Genomic DNA, 20,382 nt, shown 5'->3' with positions numbered 1-20,382 from the left:
TTAAACTTTAAAATGACTGAACAGCCTACAACGATCTATCCTGAGGTTTGACTTTTCATTTTGCCACACCTCTTATGGAGGATACAAAGTTTTTTCCTACCTTACTTTCAGAATGTTCCTTGATGATTTTTTGGGTTTGTTTTTGAAGCATAGATTACAGGGATAGAGAGATGGAATGAACCACTGTGACTACTTAGACTGGCTTCCTCTATATTTTAGTCTGTCAGACACCTCAGATTTCATTCCTGTTTGAACTACAGCTTATCCAGAAAGAAAAGCAGTCCACTTCATTCATTAGAAAATCTATCAAAATGTTTTTTAGGCAAATACTTTCTGTTCCTTCAGACTGCTAAGCTTTATTTGGGAATGCCCAAGCTTCACTTTTAACCTTTCCTACACAGGATCAGTATCAACATTTTGTAACCTCAGAAACCCTCAGTTCCCTATCACATGTAAGTAGATATGATAAAGGGTTACATGAAGCAACTTATAACCAGTTTGTTGATAAAGAATGTCCACATTTAATAACCCTCTATTAGTAAGGGAGAAGACTTCCCTGTGCTATAAATATATGCTGTTTATTTCGAGGTATTCCAAATATTTAATTGTTGGGTTATGGATAAACTCTGCTTTTCATTGTCTCTTTGCCAGGACAGAATGGACTTCAAAGCTTGGGAGCAAAATTCTGCATTCATCGGAGCCTACTGACAAGACTTCATCCCAGCTATTAACCTCTCAGCACTTGGAGCTGGGCTCACAATGGTAAAGGAACCGAGAGATTTAACTAATCCCATTCTAAAGAATGCTTGACACTTGTCTACTGATGGAAGAAACCAGGGCGGTGGGAGGGAGGAAAGGGAAAAAGAAAGAAGAGTGAAAGGGAGAAAAGGAGAGAAAAGCCACACTATTTCAAGCTGGTAAAAAAACATACCCACAAAACATTTGCACTATTTATGCAGGAACAAGTATTTAGTGCTCATTAGGCAGCATTCACGCAATTTATGCCATATCCCCTCCTTTCCAGTGCCATCGTTTCACCAACCAAAAGCTTCCTAAAATGGTCACTGCATTAGAAGTCTGCTTCCCCCTTACTCTGGGCAAGTCAGCATGAATAATGTGCCTTGGTTAAAAACAGGACTCCAAAAACACCCTCACTCCCCAGTCCCATTGTGTTTAGTGTTACTTGTTTAATTATTTGGGGGCTAGGGGGAAGGAGAAACAAGGAGGGAGAAAGAGCATTTACCTGCACTCTCCTGGAATTGTGCAAGAACCATGCTTGGGGCTACATCCCTGGCGACAAATAGCTGTTAAAACAAAAAAAAGAAAGAGTATCAGAATTCTGCGGGCTTCCTGCATCTTCACACTCTTGGGAATATTTCAATCTCTGCATTGTAATCCTACTGAATTCAAGGTTTTAACAAATTTCTCCTATAAAGTCTACCTGAAGAAAAACCAAGGCATGTGGCCCCTTGTGATAGGAAATCTATCAGCAAGCTCTGCAGAAGAATCATACCTGAGGCTGTTCAGAGTTACTTCTATGCAAGTGAAACTCTCTCACCTCAGAGAACTCAAGTCACCAGGAGCCTGCAGGTTTCCTTTCTCTGTCTTTTACAGGTGAAGAGGCCCTCTCTCCCTGGCTTTACATCTGCTCCAGAGTAACTTCTAACTCCTCTGGATTTACTTTTGAGCCCTATCTTTGTACAGACAGGATATTAAGAGGAGTGTCAATTCAAATTGCAGGTAAATTCAAGTCAGCAAAACAGGCTGATGGTCTGTTTCTACTTAAGAGTCCTGCTTTCTTCTTATAAAATTACCTAAGAAGTTGCCATTTCCTAATAAACATGTTGAATATCATCTCAGGTGGAACAAACAGCCTGGGACTTTTCAAACACCAAAGCTTTACACTTGCCAAGTCAGCTCTAAAGCAAGTCTTTCCTTCCTGCTTGTCTTGAAGTTCTGCACCAAAGGGGAAATCCTTTTTGAAGTCAGCAGCAGAACTCCCATTGAAGTCAGTGGGCTGGGCTTTCTTCCCAAGGGCAAAGATGTGGATAATCAGAGAAAGAACGCATCTGCTAAGTGCCCAGTACTTGTCAGACCTCCCCAAGACTTTAAAAGACGGCAGGAACTAGTCCTCTTTTGCCCTAGTTCTCTGTGTAAAGAGTTATCTCTTGTCCCATCAGTTCTTAGCCCTGTGGTCTGCACAAACTGACCACTGAATTACATGTGCACTAACCCTATCCAAGCCTGCTGATCGTTTGGGAGCTGAGCACTTAGCACAAACCTTTGTTGCATTCTGGTCCCATCCAGCCTTCCAAGCAGGTTTTGTTGCCATTCTGGTCACAGGTATGGTGAGTGAAGAAGTCATCTCTTGGTCGACAAAACTTGTTGCAGCCAAAGCCATAGTAATGTTCTGCACAAGTCACACGGATTTGGTACTCAAAGTGAGCAACTCCTGCATTGTGTTTCAAAGTTTGCCACTGGCGGCTTGGATTGATCATGCCAGAGTGGGATGCCTTCTCGATAACGCGATCAGGATCTAGAAGTCAGAGATGTCACAGTTCATACTTCATTTAGGTATCATCACCTCCCACATCACAGCTCTCCAGCTTCACAGGCAAGACTCAGAGGCAGCCAGCTGATTTTATTAATTTTCTGGTTTAGAGCAAGATAAGGCTGCCCTGAAGCTATAAACCATTAACTGAAACACACACGCAGCATTATCAAACTGAACAAAGCCTGAAATCAAAAGGAACTGTTAGGTTACTGCCAATCACTTATCTCTTTTGCACTGTAAGGACATCCAGTAAAAATCATAGTTTGTGATTAAAGAAAATTCAGCTGCTTTTACTTTCACTGCTAATAAATTGGTACACAAGGTGGTTTTCCAGGCTTCTCCAGTAATGGTACTACTTTTGTTTTTAAACTGGAGTATTTGTGAAAATATCATACTACAATAGCCTAATATAGGAATGACTACAAACTGAACCTAAGCACTACAAAAGGTTTGCAGCTTTCTGGACTCTGGTGTAAATACTAGATTAAGAACTAGCAACTCTGGCATTCAGACACCAGTGATCTCACCAGGTTTTGGCTAAGGAATGCCATGGAAGTTCTCTCTTCAGATGTTAGTTGACACTACAAACTCAAGATTACCACAGCTCAAAGCACAGGACTTGAATTACTGCATACATGTGCTATAGATCCTCCTCATTTCTCTATAGTGTATTTCAGAGTTTAGACTTTGTACTTGACATTTAGGTCCAGCAAAAGTCTTCTGGCTTTCAGAGCCGTACAACTGTCTCAAATATGGCTTGAAATAATAATATTTCACATTAACTTGGAACATTGTATTTATCTGTGGTATTTCACTTTGTAGCCCAGGTCTTGTGACTTAAATGATCTGACACTGCCTTACAACCTGCTGCTAGCAAGCACTTTGCTGACTGAAAGTACATCATAAAACTGCCAAAATATCCTTGCAGACATAGCACAAAACCAAGAATAAGTATCAGGCTACACTGTTCTGAATAGGGAAGCAGTGACAGAAGAATTTTAGGTAGAAGGGCAATTTGCCAATGAAGTTTTAGAAAGCAGCAAAGTACTGGCACATTTGAGTGTTCAGAATGAAACCATACTGATGTTCACGTTGTTTCTACCAACAGCCACAGTAAAACGCTTGGCAATTTCACATAAGGCAGAGCTAGAGACTAATGAAGCTGCTACATCAAGCATAAGATGACGCACGGTCAGTTTTTCATTGAAAATACTTCTAAATGTATTGCTAAGGGCTTTTGATCTGTAACTTGCAAAAAGAACTTCCAAACAGGTTTCCCAAGCCTCAGATACCCATTATCAATTCACCACTCAGTCCTGCCTGTCTGCAGTTCTGAGTAACATTAAATCAAAACACATGCTGCATGACCACAGAAGAGTGTCAATCCACAGACACTCTGAGCATTTACCCATTTTGGGGGGCATTCTTGGCTTGAGACTACCACATTCATTAAGTGTTTACAATCTGAAATTAAGGGCAACAACTTCTTATTCACCTTCTGGTATTTCTGGTTCTGGAATATTTTCTATTTAAATCAGGTTTTATTATTCATTGGCACTAAGCCCCCAACCCCACATCCATGCGTAAGACTTTCAAATGCACACAGGCCTTTATTAATTTAAATGCCATTCACAAGGCATGTAGATGCCTAAGGACTTTTCCATACTGGTATATCCAGAGCAGTATCATGTCCTGTACTGTGCAGGTGTAAGGCTCTTAGATCTCATCAACAAGATTACTGACTAATTCTAAGAGGTACTTAGGCAGATGCATATCTGTTTGCCTTGAATGGGGCTAGTCAAGCGATTCTGGTTCCACTCCTGCATGCTGGAGATGGCTTTGCTGCACTTGCCAAGATTACACCCTGAGCTGCAGCGCAGTTGGAAAGAAGCACGCTTCCCCAAAGACCAAGTCTGTGCATGATGGCATCCTGTTTCTTACAAGGAAACAACTCTATTCTTCTCTTGCAAGTGACAGGAGAAAAGGAGAATGGCACTCAGTTGGGTTTTGCAAGACACCCCCTCCTACACATACACTCAACTCTTGCTTTTCCAGTCTTTTTCTGGTCCCAGTTGGGAACATACCACTGACAGCTATTTCAGTCCTTGGCACCAGAAAAACAGCTGCCTTGGAAAAGAGATCTTTCCTCTTGCCTCTGCTCTATCATTCTTCCCCTATCTGCCAGCTAGATAGGAAGCCTGTCCTTGCTGTACATCTATGACATCTCACTCCAGCCACTGGCTCTTTTTCATCCCACAAGCTGAACTCAAATAGAAAGATCCTTATTAGTCCACTGGAGTTTTTTTTAAGAGCCCTGATGAAAAGCAGCTGCAATTTCTCTTTGGATCATGGCTAAAATGCCTTTCTTTTCATACACTTTCTAAAGCTACCACCATACCTTTAAATTCAAGAAAGGTCTCTCCCACTTAAGATGCCTTTCCATTAGCCATCACACAGAGTTTTCACAATGAAGTATTTGCATGTTCCTTCTTGTACAAAAATTTCTCCACCCTTCCCTATTCCCACCTGTCAGCGCGCACTTACACAAGTGTGCCGACCCAGACTCCAGAGAAGGCACTGGAACAACCCTCCCATTCTTAGCCTACAACAGTCCCAACGCAGCAGACTGGTTAAGTAAATAAAAGTAAGTAAAAAGTCGTCAGTCAGGCTTGAGAGTAAGTGATCTTCCTAACACCCTTGACATCACCTGACTCAGAAGCTCATGCTTTGCTAGAAAGGTTAGAGGAAACATTAACTGACTGGACGTTGAAGAAGTGGAGAGGGGCTTTCCGTACACCTTTGGCTTCTGCGCTTCACTGTCACAGAGCAACTCTATCAGAGGGTTTAGGCACAGTGCAAATAGCTATTTTGACTGCCCAGCTTTGCCTTTCAGTGGTCCGGTTTCTGGAAATAACTACCCATCATCAGGAAGCAAACAACAAAAAAAAGCCCAGCCTCCTCCAGCAGTTTGGGTGGCCAAGGACACCACAGTTATTTTTGAAAGTCTCTGCTTCAGACAACTTCCAGCTATGGCTTCGTTTACATTGTGCTGAAGTCTCTTATGCCCAACTGGAATCCACAGGCAACTGACACCAGTAGTTTACAATAGCTCTTTGACATCATTTGAGATGCAGTGTCACCCCCATTAGCTGGGTGTATAAAGCGACAGTAGCAAGATGGCATCTAGACAAGAATCAGAGTAAGAAAACCATTTAAGTTGAATCTTGGCTCCAACAAAGCACAATTCTCATTGACTTCAACAGGGCCAGAATCTAACTGCAAGCCACTCTTGGAAGTGAGACAAGAGAGAGTATGTGGTAAATGGAACGTAGGAGGAGTGGAATGTGGAGGGGGGGAAGGAAGCATCCACTCTAGGATCTCCTAAGACTGCATTGATCAGAAGATGCTAGAGCTATTGAAAAGTTACACAAAGCTCACTAACCACCCTTCCCCCACCCCTTTTTTTATTTTGAGAACTCTGTGAGAGTCCTTACAATTCAGTGGTAATTAAGATAAAAGAAAATCCTGGTCATCAAAAAAAATACTTATCACTTTATATGATGACAATTGTTTAGTTCTCATGATTTCCTTAACTAGCTTTTTAAGACTTACTCTTCAGCTGTGGGAAAGCTGACTGTAAGCAAAGTAACTCAGTACAAAGGGAAAGCTTTGTGCAGTAGAGTGACTGAAGTGACCTACAGATGGATATGTGACAGCAGAGCTAGAGCAGGAATGCAAATCAAGAACATATGCAAGAACATGTCTGCACTTGGTAAAATGCACAGCTGAGAAATGAAGCAATTTTGTCTGAAGACAATTGTACTTCCAGAACATGAAAGCAAAGAAAGGGTTCATTGTATGGCTTTGGAAATGCAGTTGTTTCATGAAAAAAGATGAGCTCTAATAATAGTACAAGTGGCAGAGACCCAGTCTGAAAAAACTCTCAGATCCTACTGTAAACAAGACCTTCATTTTGAATTCAAGTATCCTCCATTTTTAATACAATCCTGTTGCTGTGGCAATTTATATTCTGCTCCTCCATAAAACACTCCATAGTCAAGAGCCAAGAAGTCTCTCAGATACAGCTCCATGACCGTGCTTAGCCAGGGCCTGAAATCACAGGTACTGCAACAGTGCTGAATGTGGCCAGATGTAAAGCAAACCATGGCTATCACCGACAGGTCACATCAATCACCTGTAATGGACAACTGTTCTGGAACTACGAACTCATAGCACGTCCCATGTATATTTAAAAATAAAAAAAAAAAGATTAAATTAAAGAGTAGATCTGTGCAGAAAGGTTCCCAGACTCAAAGGCCATTCCCAAGCAGTGTACTCTTCACCGAGTACTGTGCACAATTCTACTAGGCCTGCCTTTCATGAAATCTGAAGTTCATTTCAGTACCCTGTAGCTCTCACCTGGCATTCCATAGCAGACGAAAGAAGCTATTGTAAGGTTTGTGTAAGATGGGCTACAGTGCTGCTGCTGCTTCCTTCTTGAAGGAAAAGGCTTGCTGGCTCAACAAAAGGTTTGAAAGTTCAGATTCATGTCCTCTCCTGTGGCTTTTACAACACACTATTAAAGCCTTAGGTTGAAAATAGAGGTAATTTTGCCCACCTGCTCCAGCAACAGTAGGCAGTGAGAAGAACAACTCATATGCCGAGAGACTCTACACAGCTTCCTCCAGATGACAGGAAAAGCTTAGCAGAAAGCTTCTGAAACCAACCAAAGACACTCCAGGCAAACAATTCACACCCTTGATTTCCAGCCAGTTCTACCAGATGGTGCCTGGTAAATATTTTTCAGCCCCTGAATATGAATTTCTAGATATCCAACTCCCAAGGAAAGGCTGGTAGTCACTCCTGTTTCTCATATACAGCTGTTAGATAGATTCTATACCAAGTCTTACGGAGATTTTGTATTTTTTCATTTACTTTGAAGTAGCATGTTCAGTTGTCAGAAGTACAGAGTGGTCTCCAAAGTCAACAAAGCCTAGGATACTGAATATCACTTCTAATTAAAAGAATCCCAACAAAAAAACCCAAAAAACCAAACCTAACAAACATAAAACCAAAACGACAAAAAACCCCACCACCAAACCTGAAGAAACCTCTTGGCTTTTATTCTCACTACAGAGAAAGAGGGAATTAACAGCATCTATTTTTAGGCATCAAACCATTAGTGTCTAGAAGTGAGTGTGGTACTCATCCTCTACAGGCAATAAGAGGGAAACAGGCTGCTGCAGAGCCTGGAGCAGCTGCTCCAAATTGTCTTGGGGAGAACTTTCCTCTCTCTTGCTCTACTTCACAGTAAGCTGGTTAGACTAGCAAAGGCCCTTCAGCAAACAGGAAATCAAGGTGGCCAAACTAAGTAAAGCAGTGGAACAAGTACTTACTAGTAGAGTTATCATTGTAATCCCATGCCTCAACAAGTAATGTGTAGGATCTCTGCAAAAGAGAAATCAGAGTTAGTTTCAAAGCCACAAATGACTGTAAGAACAAAAACACCAACCAAGCAACAATAAAAAAAAACCCTACCAACCATTTTAATAGAAAAGAAAAAATGATCTCTGCCTTAAAATGGAATACTTGAACACATAAATAGGTAAAAGATTATACTTGAGGGAAACATGATCTTCTTGAAACCCCATAAGCTACCTTATCCAGTCTGACTTAGAAGACCTTTCACCTTGGATAGCTCATCTTTGTCATCATTAATGCATCTTATGTACTTAACGAGGAAGTACAGCCTTTGACACCATGTTGTAGCCAAAATAAAGCATGTGTGGAAGAATTTCACATGGAAGACAGAAAACACCGGGCTAGCAGAGCCACATCAGAAAAACCCAAAAACCAAACCCCCACTTTCAAAAACAGCTTCAAAAGAATTTTAGTTACAGAAAAGAAGTCTTGAAGTCCCTTCCCCCAACCACCCTGAAAGCAAGAAGTGTTGCTAAGATTACTGTGCTCTGCCTTGACAGCGCAGTCTCTAGGGACTTTGCTTTTCAGCACCCCCTTTGAAAGCTTTGTCTGCATAAGGGCCATCGCAGCTCCCACAAGTATCAGGTAACTGAGGGAAGAAGGGATGGATATGGGAAGGGGGTGGGGTGAGAGAGAAGCATTGTAAAACAAAGGCTAGGATCAGACCGTTTGGAAGAGCAGGGAAAGAGAAGCCGAACTATCCACCCCGTGTCACATTTACAGACACACTCATCTGCCAATGAGCTTGCCAGCGCTCCAGCAATAATAATCATAAGCATAAACTAACTGAAGTGACTCCGTGGGTTGGAAGGATGCCAGCTATTACATCTAGGCCACCTTTATCTTCAATCCTAACTTGAGAACAAGAGCCATTAAAACAGCTTCTCTTCCCCCAGCTCTACTCAGATATTCTTATCCAGGCTGTATCTTTCAAAATTGCCCTTTTAGCTAGCCATATCCAAACTCACAGAATGATTCAAAACCAAAACAAAACACCACTCTCCTCCAAAAAATGGATGAGGAAAAATAAGACAAAATATGACTTGAAAAGTAAAACTATAATAATAACTATAAACACTTTTATTAGTTTATATTATATTACTTCTGAAAGTACTCAAGTGTGACATCTTTTTGGTGAGCAGAACAATAATAGAATAAAAACTTTCCATGAAGGGTTTTGATGCTTTGCCATAGAAACTGTGCCTTGTAAGGTTTATTTCTTCTTAAATGTATCCATGCTCAGGTTGCAGTCTGCTCAGTTGTGGTCTGCAGCACTTAACACCTTTTCTGTAGCAGAAATTAAAATAGGGTTCTGAGAGTAAACTGCTACAAGGTACAAGTGTAAGACAGGCCTCAAATTCCTTAAGAGAGGAGGGAAAAAAAAAAAAAAAAAAAAGAGTGGAAGCAGACTGCTTTCTCACGACTGGACACAGCATGCAGCCTCTGAATGAAAAACTAGGTTGTGACTGACACTGGTTTGCAATATAGCCTAAATATGTTCCATATTCAAAGCAGACCAGAATTCCATTTCATTCACTGGTAACTGTGGGAAAATGCTCCCAAAAGTAAGCAAAAGCTGGGCAAGCCAAAACATGCATCCAAACTTCCAAATCATTTTTGGTTACTATTTCGTTAAAGTTGCATCTTATTTGTGACTATTCTAGACCAAGTCAGCTTGAAGAAAACTCTGAAAATAAAACCCAGCATGACCACGTTTAACATTGTTTAAAGCAGATTTAGGAAGTCCTTACACAAATCAGAGGTGAGGTAAAATAAATAAAATAAAAATCAAACAACAAACAAAACCAGAATAGAACTCTGGAGCCCTATTAGAGATATCGATTGCACTATCTTGGGCGCTTCCTCACTGGTTTAATTACCAACATTGAGAAGCACAGGCACAACATGTTACTGCAAGCTTGAAAAAAAGTATTATGATATAGAGATTGAATTATGGTGATTACCACTACTTCCAATAAAGTTGAGGATGTTTTCCTTTTGGCCTTGCATAATTGTTTTGGAAGATATTTTGTCTAAACTCATAGCAACAGTTCCCAGCTGGTTCTCAGGTCTGTTTACCAACACACCTAGCCCTTAAGGAAAGGAAAGGCTGAAGCCTAGCTTTAAGTGCTACTGTTGCTAATACTTGTGTGACCAATTTCCAACACCACACAGGAGTTTGTTTAAAGAGAGGAGATACTTCTGCTTAACTGGATGGGAATAAAATGCAGGGGGAAACAGACCTACCCTAGCAATTCCCTTTTTTCCATGTGCCCCCTCTCACCTCATCTGAATATTTTAAATGAAGAGTCCCTGTCCTGAAAAGGAATGATACAAAGAATGGCAGTTTAATCTCCTGGCTCTGTCCTTCTCAGCACGAGGTAAAGAAAGGACAAGACTTTGTGTTCAAGATGGGATACTTCCAAACAAAAGGCACAGACACCCACAGCAGTAGCAAATTTCCCTTCAACAATCCAACTATTGCATACCTCCAGCCAACACCCCCCCAAACCAGTTCTGTGCAAAGACTGCACTGTTGAGGTTTTAGAAGCACGTATCATCCCCACTCTATAGATCAACAATTCAGATAGCTCAGGAATGACTACTTACATCGTGGAGGTTTAAGTTTTCCCATGCCCATAGATGACCTCTGCACATCTTTGCATAAATACATATCCAGACAGGAGAATTCCACATCATGCACCTTATTCCATCAAAGCAATGTCCTAGGCAACAAGGCAGCAGTGAACTTTCCAGAGTCACACCCAATTAGCCGCTGTAAACCTGAGCTTGACCAGAAGGCAGGGATTCCAACTCAAGAGAAAAGGCAGCTTGCAATGAACAACAAGCTGGCACACTTTACAGAATATCCACATTCTGATCAGCTCAGAAAACTGAAAGGCAGCATGTCAAATTAAAGCAAAACTCAGTTAAGCTTCAGAGGATGGGAACAGTTAAGCTCCCACTGGAAAACGTCGAAGAAAGCACCAACATGCAAGGGCTATTTTGCTCAATGAAGAGACACCACAATTTAGTCTTGATTATCCATTGATACTTAACTCAGACTGCGGAGAGCCTGAAATTCATGAGAGACTGAAAAGGATCTGAAAAGGCAATGCAGCCTCTCGTCTGCTTATTTAACTGAAATACTACTAGCTCCAGGTAAACAGAAGGTGTTTAAAGCTCTCTGTGATTATCTTCTTCCCTCCCTTCATTCAGATATCCACCTAAAAGAGGTGGTTTTGTACTTTGGCTTCTACAGGTATTCTGCAAGTCAGTGGAACAGAGCAAGATTAAAACATCAGGCTCATTAGTGAAAGGATTGCCTCCTTTTTGAAAGAGGTTGCAACTAGTCCAACTTCTTTCCCTCCTTATCCTTGTGGTTAAACCATGCAAGAGCTTTGCTGAGCATGTGAAACCATGACTAGACAAATGCAGTGGGAAGTTTGCATTCCGAATGCTGCGCCTGCTCCTCTGCCAAACAAGGAGAGCAGGTTAAGCTCAGCAGTACTCTCCTCATGCTCTACCAGCCATGCACAGCTGTGAAGACCAGTTTGAGAATGGTGCTTGCACCCTGCTTGCATTCTAGGGAAGAAGGCTACCAGACAGGCATGCTCTCACAGTGGGCCATGGCAAACTGCCAAGAGCTCTGGCAATCTTTCCTCCCTTCAGCTGGAAGGTGGTGAGATAAGGAAGAGGGAAGCTGAGGCATACTTCAAAGTGCCCAAGAGCCAGGGAGGAGGAGGGCATCCCTGAGCCTAGACTAGTCACAAAACCACTTCCTCTATATGCCAGCAGGACTCTCACTTGGGTACCCTCTGTGACAAGTCTCAATAACACTATACAGATGCATGACAATATCCTATCATGGTCAGTCTGTCACTTTTGACAACAGAATATTGCTTCAAAGGCAATGGAGACAACTAGTTTCTCCTGAGGTAACAGGGATGTATTTCAGAAAAGGAGAAAAGAAGTTAACCCTCTTAACCCATTTGTCAAACATTAGCATTGTTAGGAAGCTCTTCTTTGGACCAGCCTACATGAGGGTAAGGCAACACCCTATAAAGCTGTTACTCTCTCAACACTGTGTAATAAAACAAAGCCTAAGCTGTAACAATCTCACACCTTAGAGACCATGGCCAAAAGCTAGGCTGAACTTCAAGCAGGTGGCCTCACCAAGAGCCTGAATATGTCCACATGAAAACAGAGCACACTGTTCTTTGGTCTCCTTTTGAGTAGTTCCTTCATTGCTGTTAGTGCCAGTAAACACTTCATTGCCACATAATGGTAAAAACATGAAAACAAATTTAACTATTATAGCTTCCAGGAGAGTTTCCCCTGCCCCTGCTCTGCCTTGGCACAAGGCAGCCCCATAACCAAAGTCAAGACCTTCTCTGCGATACAGCTGCCACCCTCCTGCCAAAAGATGAAAGACACAAAAGTACCGCTATCCAAACTATGCATACGCTTAAGCATCCAGTAAACCAGGCTGATCTCTGATCTGGCAAGCCTGCTGGAATAATGAGTATCCTGTGAATACATAATGTGCTGAAGTTGCCATTGTGTGAAGTAAGTCCATGGTTTGTCTGGGAGCCGAGCAATGCTGAGTCTACTGCTGCTTCCTGTTGCTTGTCCTGTATTAGCATTATTTTTGGAGAGGCCCCATTATGTTCTGTAATCCTCACTGCAGTCGGTATGGCCACGCTATTGTTCTTGGTTAATATTAGCAGTCAATGCCTCTGTCTGGGTGGCCGGACTACAATGTATTCCAACCATAAAACTAGCATGCATGAACCCAACAATGTACTGGGAAAGAGAGGGGGAGACTTAGGGGTCCTCCCCTCCTTAAAAATAAGATAAAAAAAGAATAGCATCTCCCTCCTCTTTTTTTCTTTCTTTTTAAACTGATGATTTTAAGTGATCTCAGCTATGAACATGCTTCATACAACAATAATATTTTAATCAGCACCTTATCTAGTTGGAGTCATTTTCTCACAGAGCTCCACTTGTCAAATTCTAGCAGATAGGCCAAAATGTCAATGGTTGCTTTCAATCTTCCTCAACAAGCAGATTACCTGCTCTTATCAGTCCCCCTACCTGTTTAAAGCATCCCACTGATAATTAAATGCACCAGTTACAAAAAGGTGGCAAGGTTAATAGAGAGAATACCTAGTAGCCAGCCAAGCAAAACAGTCAAGTTCACATAGAACAAGCCTGAACAAGAAGCCTTTCTACTTATTTACCTAAGTGCATAAGAACTGGGTTGAGCTGGTAAGGGACTATGGATGTCTGACTATTTTCAAACCACTTTAACCACTTCTATCCACATTTTCTACAGTTTCTGCTGAATATTACAAGAATAACAAGCATAATTTATACTGCTTGGCAGTGACCACAGAACCATGAGCCCCACAGATGAAGAAGTGAATGCAACACTTTCTAGTTTTGAAATCTTTCCCCATGGTAAGGCATATGGTTTACCAGCTAAAATTATTAGGACTGTGTCACAGAATGGCTTAGGTTGGAAAAGACCTTGGAGATCATCTATTCCAACCTCCCTGACATGGGCAGGGATGCCTCTCAACTAGACTCAGCTGCTCAAGGCCTCATCCAACATGGCCTTCAACACCCCCAGGGAGGAGGCATCCACAACGTCCCTGGTCAGTCTATTCACCACACTCATACTGAAGTGCTTCTTACTAAGATCCACTCTAAACCTGCTCTCTCTCAGCTTAAATCATTCCCCTTTGTCCTATTGCTAGCCACCCTTATGAAAAGTCCCTATCCATCAGCAGAAATGCAAAGTCAAGTTTAGTTTCAATTTCCAAAACCAATCCTATCATTAGTATTAGCTACACCAAAATACTTTTAAGAACTGTAGCTTAAGCTTTTTGCAGAGCATCAGACTTAAGAGCTGATGTTAGGATAAGTGCCATGTATAAGAGCACAAGCCTCTTGTATGCACATCATCCCACTTAACTAGTTAAGGCCCAACTTCACTACCTTCAGAACTAGCTTACTTCTATTCCAGCCTTGCATCTACCACAAAGCTTGAGTTAACTAGAATTTTAAGCATAAAGCATCAGTTTTGTGCAATTCGTGTTCAGACAAGCAGACTTCCAGCTGCATAAGCAAGCTGGATGTGTGCTGTCTGAGAAAGTTTAAGAAGTAGCTTCAACTGAAATTAAACTGGAGCAGGCCTGTTTTTTATAACAAGAACAAACACTCTGGGAGCAGGCAGGACAAGGATTTCTTTTCAGGCATATTATAGTAATACAGACAAATGGATTTAAAAGGAAGATGAAGTTCTCAACTGACTGAAACATAAATAACTCTTGAGAACATGTAAGAAGTCTAAAAACTCTGAATGGATCCATCGCTTCTCTGAAGTCCTGGGAAAAAACAGCTTTGTGCATGATAATTATGCTTCAGATGTCACTTTGTACTCTCAGCTCTGTTTTGGATAGTAATCCTAGGCAAAACATTGCTGTTCCGAGTGCTGAAGCTTTATTCTTAAACTATAAGTCAACAATAAATGTCACAGTGTAGACTTGGTTAATATGCGTTTTGTTAATATAAAAATTTCTTCTGATCTGCCCATGCTCCAAGTGACTTAACAGGTATTAAGAAAAGTTTGAACAAGGTCTAGCATTTTCTTCTACAAAGTTTTAAAAAGTTAACTGGAGGAAGGAGAGGAAAAAAAGAAATAAAAATCCCAGCTTTAGTATTCTGACTGTGGCTTACTAGCTTGTTGGGTTTTTGTGTGGTGTTGGTGGTGTTTTTTGGGTTTTTTGGTTTGGCTTTGCTTTTTTAAGAAGCAGTTGAATGAAGTGATATTTTTCTCTCAGATCCAAAAGGCTTTACTATCAGCTACAGATTAGTATTTTGGAAGCCTCTTGTGTCAAGGCAGAGGGGAAAAGGTCATAAAGCTTAAAAAACACTGAAGCTCTTTCATTATCTCTTTCTAGCCAGAAAAAACAATGCCTTCTCAGAAAACATTGTAAGTCTTCAGGAACCAGTAGCAGTAAAATTTGTCATTAAAAAGGGGAAGCACTATTTTAGAGTAAGGTTAAAATAAGATATTCAAAACACTTTTTAATTGTATTAAATGCTAAAGTCATTTAAATGCTGGAGGGGTTTTTCCACCTCAGTAGTTTTCTGGTGTGTTGGTGCAATTGGCCCCAATATTAAATAATTACAAGGATGATAATTTCAGAACAAACAAGACATTTGAAACTGGAGCTATGCATACCAAAAGGAATTGCCAAGTTTGACCTCCTTCTTATTCAGTCTTGACAAACCCCTGAAAGATTTTTCTCTACATGAAAGCAAAGCTTAGCATTAAGCCTTGCTTAGTTAATTCACATACAGCTCCCTTAAGGTATAACACACATCACACTTGGGATTCTTTGAGAAAGGCAAGAGATTTATGTTAGAGAAGAGCATGTCTACCATAACCCAAAACTTGTTGAGACAGACTTGATAAGTGGAACATGGAAATTCTTTTGTTCTTTGCTTTTCTATATGCTTTCATTAAGACAAGTTTGTCAAGAGTCACTGAAGTCTCTAAATAAATGCAAGCAGCAAGGCTGTGTGGGTTTTAAGTCATCATCACTATTGTTTCAATCTACTGAAGAAGTGTTAGCTACTGCAGGGGCAGTTTTCTGATGTACTGAACCTGCTTTATGCTGGTCTGCAGCCCTGTTTCCTAGCAACTTACTCAAACCTCCGATCACTTCAATTTATGGTCCACTATCTCCACACCCATTACTCACAGGGGTACGTATCAAAACTGACGAGTAAACTGCATAAGTTATTTGTTAGACTTGGACACTTCAATCCTCACTACAACTACAAGCCAAATTTAACAATACTTTTAAAGCACACCATTCTCTCTTCCTCTCCTACATGATGAATAAAGGTCTCTAATGCAATTTAACTATTTTTCACAAATGGCCAAAGGGGGCACCTTGACATGGTAAGAGATTTTATTTTAATTATTTTATTTTTTTTAAGTAGTAAAAGAGTAGCTTTTACTCACGTCAACAGCATTTACCCATCTAAAGAAATCTTAGCAAATTCTAAAATTTCAGCATCAGATTTGAGTTGACTAAGCTTACTACTTTATCTGTAGAGCTTCCAAAATGCCTAAAATCATGTACATAATTTTAGTACAAATAAGAGCTTTGCCACATTAGACATTCTTTTGTTCAAATGCCATTTGAAAGTTACGATGGCTAGTATAAAAGAAGTGTCCTATGGAAGTTAAAGCTGGGAGGCAGGCTTGGTAATTGCAAACAGACTATCATCATGAGCTCAAAAAGTTTATTTCTTCCTGGGAATATGCATGAATTTATTGCAAAAACTTGAGTATTAGGAACCACAATGTCTGAAGCTGTCAAGTTTTACATACTTCAAAGGCTGCACTGGAGTTTTGCTGCTGCTGCTCAAGGATTCCAGTGCTCAATTAGATTCAACAGGACAATAGAAGCATTTCTTTTAGTAAGATGCAGACAAGCTTAAGAAACTTCTCCCAGGGTCCCCACCCCCTAAATCCAGCCTCTATGCACAGATTTTACTTTCCAACCCTATGAAGAGAGGAGTTGTTATAAGATGATCAGTTTTGACATCACTTTTATATGAAAAAAAACAAAAACAAAACCAAAAAACACACCACCTTGATGAAGCTGACTTTTCTGAGAAATCTGCAAAAGAAGCACTGTAGCCATTGGCAGAGTTACAAATACCTCAGATTTTTACAAAGCCCTTTGATGGCATATTTGATAGCAGCTTTATCTCATTTCACATTAGAAAGAAAAGAGAAAGAAATGAGAAAGGAAGAAAGGACTTCCAACAGAGAAAACTTTTGTTAGCTCTGCTATTGTACTTTGTAATACTATCTCCTTAAAAATGCAGATTTGGTTTCACCCTTATGCCTCTCCAACCCTCAGTACTCCAGAAGCCACAACTGACAGAGGAAGCAGGTAGGAGGCAGCACAGGACGTTTCAAGAACACATGGCTGCCTGCAGCACTTGGCTGTAGCACTACGAAGTGAATGTCTATACTACAACTGGAGGAGGAATGCTTTTGGGGTGGACTTTCCCCCCAGAAAGTCCAGGCCTGCCAGCAACCCATCCTTATCTACTAGGAAGGGTCATGCTTTGGAGGGAGTGGAAAGTGCACACTTCTTCCACAACAGAGGGTAGGAGACAAGCTTCACCCCTCCCCTGTGCACGCGTAAGAGCCCTCCTCCCCTCACAAAAATGACCTTAGGCATCTAGGTTAGGATGACTGGATTTTCAAAACTGCTGAGCATCAACATGTCCCAAGGCAGTCAGTGGGAAACTGTCTGTTCAGCGCCTTTGGAGAAGGGGAGGGGGGGAAAAACAGTTTTGTTTCCTAGGTGATCTCTAAATTTAAGTTTAAGGACTTCTCAGCTTTTATACCATAGCACCCACAGAACCACCTCAAAGAGACAGACTGTTGTGCATGCATAAAGTCCCCCCAGATCAAGCACCCACAGTTTTTGCTTGTCTGCAAGTGACACTGCTGGGCACAAACCAGTGCACCTCTGCCACACCAGGCAGTCTTTTATGTCCAGAAACCCTATGGCCCTTGAGCCTGCATCTGCACCTGTCTTGGGTGACAGCCGTTGTGGACAGGTAATCCTCAATCTCTGTGTAGCAAGCAGAAAATTTCCCTGCAGAGCTGCATATCAAAATCTCAGCCCTCTTGAGCACCCCTGAAGAAACACAAGTAGCACTAAAATCTAAGCAAGTGTTCTTTACAGGAAGAACAACAAAGCAGGTTTCAGCTTATGAAGGAGTCGCCCATCCTCTATCTCACCACTCTACGAAGCCAAGCAGTATTTACTAGAGTGGATAACGCTGGGAAAGTGCCTGGCAAAGAGCCTCACCTCCTCAAGCCATTGACTTTTGCACACAACTAGAAGTCTATGGACCACAGAGGCAAGAAGCCAGGAAAAGGGGTGCTGTGGGGAGAAGTAAGTGAAATAGACCAAAAGCTAAGACCAGGCTTTTCTCAGTCTTTAGCTTCTGGAGTTCACAAGTACCTGAAAACATGGCAAGCTTCCTAGGGAAGCTGGCAACCAGTTCACCAAGGGCAGCTTCCACCAACACCAAGCAGTGCAGCAAAATTTCCCCTTGGGATAAGCAGGAAGACTTCCCAAACATACTCCAGGGAAGAAGGCCAGCTATGACACACACTTTTCACACTGGATCCCTCTGCAGCCCCTAACTCACTGCTCTTTTGGCTTAAGCCTGAGACTTCAGTAGCTGGGGGGAGGGGGTGAGGGAAAAAAAAAAAAAGGAAAAAAAAAAAGAAAGAACTTCTGACCTTTTAAAACTCAAGAGACTTATTCACACTGTGAAGTGCAGAGATACTGGGTTTTCTTCCCTGACCCATTTAGATCCCCGTCACTGCACATCTGACTTTCAAATTTAACAGGCTGTGCATTGTGAGCCCCAGGGAACAAAAACACAAACACGACCACATTTTACTCTTTTCTGGGCTGCAGATTCCTGATGCTCTTGCCAAGATGCCTGTTCCCTCCCCAGTTCTGGTCCCTTTCCCCCTGCACAAGAAGTTAGAGCTTGGCTCACTATGGCCATCTCAAACAGGACTTTCCAGCAGAAGCAGAGCCAGAGCAGACCCATGCAACTCACCGGCCAGGCGAAGCTGAAAGGAATAACAATCCGGTTCTTTTCATTATTCCGGTTGTACTTTAAATTGAAGGTATTTCCTCCGATGACAGGAGTGGATTTGGATCCAAAGCTGCAAGGACCACCAGTAGTGACCCGCGACTGATACTCCTTCAGGCAAACTTTAAAATAGGTATCACACTCGTCTCTGGTGCATTTTTTATCTCCTGGGTTTCGGGTGCCATCGCAGCAATTTCCATTTTGCAGTTCACCATTCACATTTTGCATGGATAAGATCTCCAACTCGAACTGTCCCGATGCTAGAGTCACCTGTTAATCCCAAAAGAGAACCGCAGAAGGGAAAAAAAAAAAAACCGACAAGAAAGACAGTTACCTCACTTTTTTTCCCCAAACACAACCTGCAACAATTCTGCAAACTGTAGAAAGTCATTTAAGGGTGCTTTAAAGAAGCAGCACACCCATATTATTAAAAACAAAACAACCACTCCAAACTTTTCTCTATCAAGCATCCATAAGAAAGATTCATAAATCATCCCAACCAAGTAATGCCATTAATACTAAATAAGAACCTTTAAGTGCCAATTCCAAAAAACACTGCGTGCGGAAGGCTGCTAACACAGCCAGATAATAAAACTAAACCAAGCCAAGAGACTTATGCAAGGGCAAACGTAACCGAACGATGCAGCTAAAGCACCCTACAAACACAACCCCTCAGCCATCTCCGAGGTACAGCTGAGACGGGGAAAACAGCCTCCCGCCCAAGGCTGCCCAGCTGAGATTCAACCTCGCTCATTAGTCACCCCAAGGGGACTGCAATTAAGGGTGGTTTTCAAAAATAAAATTAAAAAAAAAAAGGGGGGAGGGGGAGAAAAGAGAGGGGGGAGCGAAGAGAGACATAAGTTATTTCGAAAAGCAGCAATTTGCAGTAATTGCACTATTTATTTCTAAGGAATTAAGCCTTCCTGTAAGGAGAACTGCCTCTGCCATCTCCGCAGGAAAGTTAGCAGCCGTAACTCGCCCGTCGCTGGAGGAGCTTTGCAAAAGCGCCTTGTGCACCGCTGCAGGTTTTTTTTTTAAAGCCACCTCCCGCAACCACCGCAGGAGCCGCGTTTCGCAGAAAAACGGCAAAACTCCTACAGCCCGCTCATTCCGGCGGACCCTGAAACCCGTTTCAGAGTGGGTGAAGTTTCGTCTTCCCTCCTGCCCTCAAAGGGCTGCAGCTCAGGAGGACGCTTGGTGCCCAGGTTACGTACCTTTGCCTGCAGCCCCAGCAGAACCAGGAGAACGAAGGAGCACGCCGCCGCGGCTGCCCGCCGGGGCGCACGCATGCCGCCGCCGCGCTGTCCGCCCGCCCGCAGGCCGCCGCCGCCGCCGCTGCCGCTCGCTCCGGGATGGGACGGGGAGGGCCAAGAGGAGGAGGAGGAGGCGCCGCCACTGCTGCCCGCCGCCGCCCCGCTCTAATATACCACGCCGGCCACGGCGCGCACCCTCGCCGAACAACGCCGCTTTTCAAGCGCTTTCAATAGCACCCCGGTCTTCAATGCAAAGCAGCCCAGCCTCCTTTTATTCTCCTTGTTCTCTCGCCTCCCTCTTTTCTTTCCCTTTTCTTTTCTCTCTCTCCTTTTTTTTTTTATTATTGCGGTTATTATCCCGATCCTTTTATT

The 20,382-nt window shown here is 42.2% G+C and overlaps 1 protein-coding gene across 1 annotated transcript in view; it reads right to left on the bottom strand.

Moving 5' to 3' along the window:
• Positions 1-20,046, bottom strand: part of JAG1 (jagged canonical Notch ligand 1) — a 34,545-nt gene extending 14,499 nt beyond the window's left edge. Inside the window, exons 1-5 of the mRNA XM_054383422.1 lie at positions 19,972-20,046; positions 18,722-19,027; positions 7,951-8,002; positions 2,282-2,536; positions 1,244-1,304 (exon numbers count right to left, since the gene is read on the bottom strand). Coding sequence (XP_054239397.1) covers positions 1,244-1,304; positions 2,282-2,536; positions 7,951-8,002; positions 18,722-19,027; positions 19,972-20,046 — 749 coding nt within the window. The remainder of the gene's footprint in view (positions 1-1,243; positions 1,305-2,281; positions 2,537-7,950; positions 8,003-18,721; positions 19,028-19,971) is intronic.
• Positions 20,047-20,382: the final 336 nt, after the last annotated feature.

Source organism: Indicator indicator, chromosome 9 (assembly GCF_027791375.1).
Source record: "Indicator indicator isolate 239-I01 chromosome 9, UM_Iind_1.1, whole genome shotgun sequence".
Taxonomy (NCBI): domain Eukaryota; kingdom Metazoa; phylum Chordata; class Aves; order Piciformes; family Indicatoridae; genus Indicator; species Indicator indicator.
Note: the sequence above shows the minus strand (reverse complement) of the source record. Positions and strands in the feature narration are given on the sequence as shown.